Consider the following 7,870-nt stretch of genomic DNA (forward strand, 5'->3'; position numbering starts at 1 on the left):
TGAGAAACCTCTTTGAGAAGGTTTTCTTTAAGAAAACCTTCTCAAAGATGATTGTCAGCATTCACTCAAATCTACCAAGTTTCATTTCAAATCTATCTGAAATGAAGCTTTGAATCTCTTGTATATCTAATTGTAGAGGTACCTTTTCAAAATGTCTTCTATTGATTAAATTTAATCAGTAAAAGTCATTTTGAAAAGGTACATCTCTATAATTGCTATTGAGCATTCACTCTTGGAACCTTGGAGCTCTTGTGTAGTGCATGAAAACTCCAAGATTCTAGAATAAAATATATCATAGACATAATTTCTTCAAATATAATTTAAGGTTATTTTTTAAAAAATTAGAACAGCGTAATTTAAGGTTATTGAAAAGTGACACTTGACAAATTTATCCCGCACTCTTCAAAAATAAGGAAATTTTGATAAATATCCTCATCGCTATTATCATAAAAGATTCAATATCCCTTTCGATATTTAATGACAAATTTGAAAAGGTGTTTGAAATTCTTTCGGATTTTGTTGAATTTAACCCAAAATTTATTATTAATTGTTTACAAGAAATTTTATTTAACTCTTCTTGTAAAGAAAACTTTGCCAATATTTTGAATGCATTTGAAAATTCCGAGCTTAGAATATATTTGGATGAATGCGAAGATGAAATCGATCCTGAAATTTTTGACTCTCTCAAAAATATGTATTCAATTTTAAATGAATCTAATTCTCATCAATAATAACATATGAATAAAAAATAAATGGATTTAATTTTTTTATCAGTTTCAATAGATTACAGTTATTTTTATTTTCTACAATATCTCATTACCAAATCGTTTTAACTCTTTGTATATCAAAGAATAATAATAAGTGACCTGTAATAACCATACTCATAATGGATTAGACCTCAAATTATTTAAAATGTCAATATTATTAAATTACAATTTCTTTTTTCTAATAGATTTTAACTAGCCAATCATGATTACAAATATTGTAGCCTTCATTAACTCATAATATCGAAGAATATAACTTATATTCATGGACAATTTGTGATTAATTTCCAATAATATATAAAACCGACTCAAATTAATCATGTTGGCATTAGCGCGCATCGATGCTCAATCTACCTGTAGTATTATAAGCTTATATTCCTATTTTTCAGCATTAAAATTGTGAATTACGTAATTTTGTCATAGTTTTACGTAATTTTAATTTTTTTTGATAAGAAAAAAATGACTTTAAGAAAAAACGAGATCACTCATAATCTTTTTCTCAGAAAACTGCAGAGTATACAACAAATGTACTCAAACGTGCATTAAGCACAATACCTGGTCCCCATTTCGCTCTATGGACCGATAATGGTACAAAAAATAAAGAAAAATTGCAAAAACGTTCCCACTTTTTGAGAGGGATGTTTTGCAAAATAATTTTATGGACATCTCTGGAAAGTTTCATTTCAGTTTGATAATATATCCAACACCTATATAGAAGAGCCTTGCTGATTTGACCTGAAAGAGCGAAAGTTAGTTTTTTGATTTGAAAACCCTGCAATTTAATATTGTTAAGGACTCAATGTAGAAATATGATATAATATCATGTAATCTTCTATGTATGAAAGAAAAAAATTTGCAAAACGTACCTCTCAAGAAGTGGGAACGTTTTGCACACTCTCGAAAATAAACACAATTTCATTAATTATTATGCGAAAGGGGAATTGAACATATTTTTATTCAACCAGATAATCCTCAGGCCAACAGATTTCGCAAAGAGAATTTCCCCAAAGTAAATATATATGCGAAGAATTAAGATTAATCACCGAAAAAACTGATTTTACTTACTTTAATGATTTTGAAGATATGCAAATTATCAGGAAGAAAGCTCAATATAACAAATAAAATAATATTCTAATTTGCAAGAATGGGTTTAATGACTACGCACAAATACATAGCCTCATACATATCAACAAAGGTCTTGGGTCTCCGAGGTTCTCAATTTCATCAGAAACCGCTATATGATAACCAAGCTTACTCAGATCTACACATAAATACATAGCCTCATACATATCAACAAAGGTCTCTCTACTCTTAAGTTCCAATTCCCAAAATTTTATTTTTATATTTATTGGCAAAAGGTAAAAGTTCCAAATTATCGTATCGTTAATTTTTAATTTGCTTTCAAATTATATTTTTGTACTTACGTTCAATTTTTATTTTTAATAAATTATTTATATTAAAATTTCGAAATATTCATAAATACATTCAATTCATATAATAATAGTCAATATCATCGTTTTGAGAAGATCAGATCCTACACAAAAACCATGGAGAGGATTGTATTTTCAATGTATGCCTCTGGTCGAGCACTAAAAGCAAAAGCTAGACAGTTTTTAACCTGTATAATAAAAATGTATCATATATCTTTTTGGAAAATAAAAACAAATTTTTATTTATTCAATATTATATAAAAAGGTGTTGATATTGCAGGTTTTTCAGTATGTTTTCCATCCCAATAAAACTCAATATTAATCGATATATCTGAAAAATACGAGGTGTCAAAGTGGTGAATTTCACCTCACTTCGTTTTGCTCCATTAAATTGACTCAATTTCATCCCTTTGCTGAGAATTTTTGTATTTGGAGGATAATAATCTAAATAATTCGAAATATTTGTTACAATAACTATCAGTGCTTGATTTAATGTTTGAATTTGATTGCTTCAAATTGCGCAATTTTAAGTAATTCGGCGTCAGATGTTAATTTTTTGCAAGAAGAATTAAATATATATGTGGGATTTGGTATTGCGTTTGATGTTTTGTTTGTTAATTCGTTGGATAAGGCTTTATCTGGGTTCCACGGATGAATACCATACTGATGCATTGACTTAATCACAAATCATTAAAATTCTTACAATTTTTAACCTTGGTTTTGGGGTATTTGATAAATTATCTTGCTCATATGTGTAAAGCGGAACATATTTTAACCTGTTGATCTCAAAGATGCTGCACATCCTACATCAAATAACTGGAGAACTACTGTGCAGTAAGCTGGAAATGTCAAGAGTTCAATTCTGAAGAGACTCAAAAGTTTGCAAGTAAAATAACTTACTCGGCTGATATGATTATCACCGAATACGATATTATGCTGAGCTGCTGTGATAGCATCAAGACTTGAGCGATATCTCTGGATTTCGATAATAAAAGTTAAATTAAAGATATCCCATATCTTCTTTGTCATCCATCCATAAGATTGTCCTGTAAGGAATGCTCTCACGGAGCGGAGTTCCTGTGAACAATTTTATATTCCTGGAACAATAATAAATGGTTTCATCCGGTATCCTTCAGAATTATATGGGAAGATACTAGTAACAAGCACAAATTCATGCTCTTCTTTGGTTAAAGGAGGGTTGCTTTCAGTGCAGATAACTTTGTAACGCTTTGATGAAGCAGAGATGTTTCATAAATACTCCACTTATTCCATGGATCAATTCCTGCCGTATACTGAAATTAATGTAAGAAGTTAGCAACTGTTGCTGTGTTACAGTACTTTGCTCGTTTTTCCTCATTTTCTTTTGAGCTTTTGATCTCAATGTTGAGATCAGAGCAAACTCTGTTTAACCATGATCTTGAGGGGAGATATACTTCTAGCGAAGTAAACAATTCTTTTTCCTCTTGTTGGAAATTCGTCTGGATGAACAAGGCCAGCTAGATATAAAGCTCTGCTGTATCTATACTCCAGTAATTCGTAGGCAATCTGATAAGCTTCGATTACCTTTTCACATGCAAGACCTTTTGCTCTTTGATTGATTTCACCATAAAAATCAAGTAATTCGACCTCTGAAAGATACGATGGTTCTCCACCATTACATGTGGTTGTCCATACATTTTCCGCAATTGTATGTCGCAACTCTGCAGTTATTGAATCATCGCGTTCCATGTGAAATTCATCTTTGTTATCAGTGTAGCACTTTTTGTTTAGTCTTCTTTTGAAGATTTTACGTTGAATACGAGACAAAACTGCTTTTTCTCAATGAAGTTTACATTTGGCTTTAATGTAATTAAGACTTTTCATGTCACTTTTTGTAAAGTTCATTTTCGGTACGGAACAAATGCATATATTAATGCATTAATTCTAAATGTAATAAATTTTGTATCTTTGAAAATTTCAAAGTTAAAAAAAATTGGACTAATATTATTCGTCTTCAAATGTACTATGCAAATTAAAGTTTTTGGGCTATGGATTCTGTGGGATAAGATTATTGAAATTTTGGATGTTCCTCGAATTGGCCAGAGATTCGAGTGTCAATGCCTTGTTCCATAACATAGTAATTGTGTTTGTGACTGAGCATATTTTTTTCTAAAATATAGAGATTAAAATTGTAAAAATCTTCATTTAAGGAGTTCCTGTTAAATGATTGTGACTTGATTATATTTGTGTCGTTTTTGGTAGTCTCTTTATTCGATTTTGATGAATTTATGTTCGAAATTCGGTATTTAACTAATAAGATTCAGAGTCACTGGAAATCGGATATTCTCTATGCCAATGAACTGGACAATCTGTGTGTTTGGGAGGTGAAATTCCAAATTTTTTTGAAATCCCGAAAATGAAGATCAACCCTTTATTTTTGATTAAGATATTTTACAATTTCAGATTTTTTTGAATACTTTTGATTCGGTTTTGTTAAAAGCATATCAGCTAACTTGTTTTAAAAATCACATATTTTTATGTGGTAAGACGAAATGATGGAAGTGAGGCATATCTCAATATTTTCACCAGATCTTCAGGCATTTAGCATGGATATATAATTGTTATCATGATTTGTATTTAGTAATATTATTTAATCCAACTTATCAAAGCTAAACAAGATAAGAAATGCGTTTTAATTTTTTTTTCAAACAAAATTGAACAAAAAATACACTTAGAAGATATATTTCTTTAAGTTATTTATAGTAATGGAAATAATATGGTATATCTATCATTAACATATAAGCAGATCATACCTCTCTTGTGCCATGCAATTATGAATTAAGAATTTTGTAAATTCAACTGTATATAATAATCTTTTAATTGAAAAACATCATCAGACCAAGAGATGTTAATCATGTGCATCTAATATAATTGTTTTTGTCTAGTGTTGAAAACAGAAATTCATCAAAAGTGACACCTCAGAAAAGCTATAATATTGAATTTTTGGAACTTTTGATAGAGCACGTTTTTAAATATTAATTAAAGTAAATGTATATTTCGTAAAGATTCTTTTTAATAAAAAATAAAATTTTGAAGAAGAACACAAAATCTTCTGAAAAATAATATCACATAAACTCATATTATTTTCTAATATATAACTATTTTATATAAAAATCAAATTCAATGATCTTAAAAGCGAAGGATAAACCTCAAAATTTACGAATATAATGAGTGGGAATATAATGCTTATCTATCATAAAACCATATGAAATATCAATTTTTGCTTTACGCCTAATTTTTGACGACAATTAGCAAAAAATGTTAAATGTTAACACTCAGTCCATTTGAATATGAAAAATAAAATTGACTTTGATTAAATGTTTTTATTTATCATGCAATTCTTCTTGCGACCAAAGATTTGAATAAAATTTCAAAAAATAAGATAGCTTAAAAATAATATACGGTAGTGTTTACTAATAGATGAATAGTATATAAATTCTATTAAAATGGATTTGATCCAAAAAGATATATAAAATTTGATCATAAATAAAATTGTTTAGAAGTCATTTAAAATGATGTAATTATTCAAATTTTGCTAAAACCCATTCCTCTTTGATATATAACTCCCATTTTTGCATTTCTGGCTCGTACCAAAATTTTGAAACTTCGAATAATTCGTTAGGAGTGTAATTACTATTCGTTTTTGGATTAATATCGAGAGATAAATGTGGTGTATTGTTGTATTTTTCAATGAACTGCTGAACTGAGTCCTTGATTTGTTGAATATCATCCAACTCGTCTGGCAAAAACTTTTCTAAGCTTGGCCACAGGCGCTCCACCTTGCCGTTCTGTCTTGGCATATACGGCAAGGTGTGCTTCCAAACTATTCCGTTTTCCTGCATAACCTGGCCGAATTCACCGCGGTTTTCACCGCCGTTATCGGTCCAGATGCAGTAAGGGATAAACTCCTCTAAAAGTTTTCTTAAAATATTCGCTGTTGAGTTGGAAGACTTGTTTTTCAATAATTTAGTTTTGAGAACTTTACGTGTCATATCATTCAATATGGCAAAGAATGGAAAAGAAACATTACCGTGAAGGTAATGAATATCGCAGTGCCATATCAAATTCTTTGATATGGCACGATATTTGGTAGGTGGATCTGCTGGTTTGTAATCTCTTTTTGAAGATAAACCTGATTCCATCATAAATTTTTCCACTTGATGAGGCTTTATTTTTTGTAAATTGTCAAAAATTTGATCTTTTGTCAAATCTTCTATATTTTCAAATTCTTTTGCAATTTCTTCTTTTTCTTTCTCACAATCGGGATTTTGAACAATATTTTGAAACCTTTTAATCAATAAATAAGTTTTTGAAATTCCTCCTTTATATTGTGAAACACAAGAATTAATTAATTGTTTTTGTTCAAATGTTGGTGGATTTGGTTTTCTGCCGCGACTAACTTTTGGTAATTCGATTTCTTGAAGTTGAAATGCTCTTCTTATTGTATTTTCGGCAACATTCAATTTAATTTTACCATTTTCCAATTCAACTTCCTTTCCCACACTTTTGTAATATTCACCTTCTTCTATTCTTCTTTTAGCTTCAAATAGCCATTCTCTGTTTATAGATTTGGCAGTAGTCATAAAAGTGGTCCTTCTTTTGTGATAAGATTCAAATTTGAATGTGGATGATAAATAAAAATCAAAAATAATTGTTATAATTTAAATGAAGAAGTAATTTAAAACGATTTTATTTATGATCAAATTTTATATATTTTTTTGGATCAAATCCATTTTAATAGAATTTATATACTATTCATCTATTAGTAAACACTACCGTATATTATTTTTTAAGCTATCTTATTTTTTGAACTTTTATTCAAATCTTTGGTCGCAAGAAGAATTGCATGATAAATAAAAACATTTAATCAAAGTCAATTTTATTTTTCATATTCAAATGGACTGAGTGTTAACATTTAACATTTTTTGCTAATTGTCGTCAAAAATTAGGCGTAAAGCAAAAATTGATATTTCATATGGTTTTATGATAGATAAGCATTATATTCCCACTCATTATATTCGTAAATTTTGAGGTTTATCCTTCGCTTTTAAGATCATTGAATTTGATTTTTATATAAAATAGTTATATATTAGAAAATAATATGAGTTTATGTGATATTATTTTTCAGAAGATTTCATTCTATATGCCTATGAAAAGTACTCTCAAAACTAACTTTTTCCTAATTATAATTAAATCTAGAATATTGTATTATGCTTAGTGTTATTTCATTTTTCTCATTCAATTTAGAATTTACAAATGTCAAAAATTGAGAGCTGTCACTTTTGATGAATTTCTGTTTATTACATAGCATTAATAAAAAAATCATTTGTTCTGATTAATATTTATCCAATAATAATATATATTCATTTTTGAATTTAATTAGCTTTTTTAAAGCTTAATATTTAATAATATTATTATTCAACATTCTTAATAAAATAAGATATATGCTTTATGTCTAATATATGTTTTGTAGAAATTTCGAGGAAATATCAAGGTTTCAACATCACTTCACTTCCACCATTTCGTCTTACGAAAGTTTAATTGTATGATTAAATACTTGGGCCATTCTAATATTTCATCTTTTTGAAATCGATTTTGCTCAATAGGATATGTATTAAAATATTTTTCCAATGCATC

The 7,870-nt window shown here is 28.5% G+C and overlaps 2 protein-coding genes across 2 annotated transcripts, besides 6 other annotated features; both read right to left on the reverse strand.

Annotated features, from left to right (window-relative positions):
• Positions 1-401: a mobile genetic element.
• A 3,182-nt stretch (positions 402-3,583) lies between these two features.
• Positions 3,584-3,922, reverse strand: TVAGG3_0051270 (uncharacterized protein; the record flags this gene model as incomplete). Its single annotated transcript, XM_051221054.1, has 1 exon — positions 3,584-3,922. One exon carries the CDS (start codon positions 3,920-3,922, stop codon positions 3,584-3,586), a length of 339 nt encoding a protein of 112 aa, XP_051106040.1.
• Positions 3,923-5,118: 1,196 nt separating this feature from the next.
• Positions 5,119-5,156: a mobile genetic element.
• Positions 5,119-5,156: a terminal%2Cinverted (terminal inverted repeat of Banshee-A3 transposon ID:TVAGG3_0051280).
• Positions 5,157-5,754: 598 nt separating this feature from the next.
• TVAGG3_0051300 (integrase catalytic region-containing protein) lies at positions 5,755-6,816 on the reverse strand (the record flags this gene model as incomplete). Its single annotated transcript, XM_051221055.1, has 1 exon — positions 5,755-6,816. The coding sequence occupies one exon, from the start codon at positions 6,814-6,816 to the stop codon at positions 5,755-5,757; it is 1,062 nt and encodes a 353-aa protein (XP_051106041.1).
• Positions 5,755-6,816: a mobile genetic element.
• A 683-nt stretch (positions 6,817-7,499) lies between these two features.
• Positions 7,500-7,536: a mobile genetic element.
• Positions 7,500-7,536: a terminal%2Cinverted (terminal inverted repeat of Banshee-A3 transposon ID:TVAGG3_0051310).
• Positions 7,537-7,870: the final 334 nt, after the last annotated feature.

This window comes from Trichomonas vaginalis, chromosome IV, assembly GCF_026262505.1.
Source record: "Trichomonas vaginalis G3 chromosome IV, whole genome shotgun sequence".
NCBI lineage: Eukaryota > Parabasalia > Trichomonadida > Trichomonadidae > Trichomonas > Trichomonas vaginalis.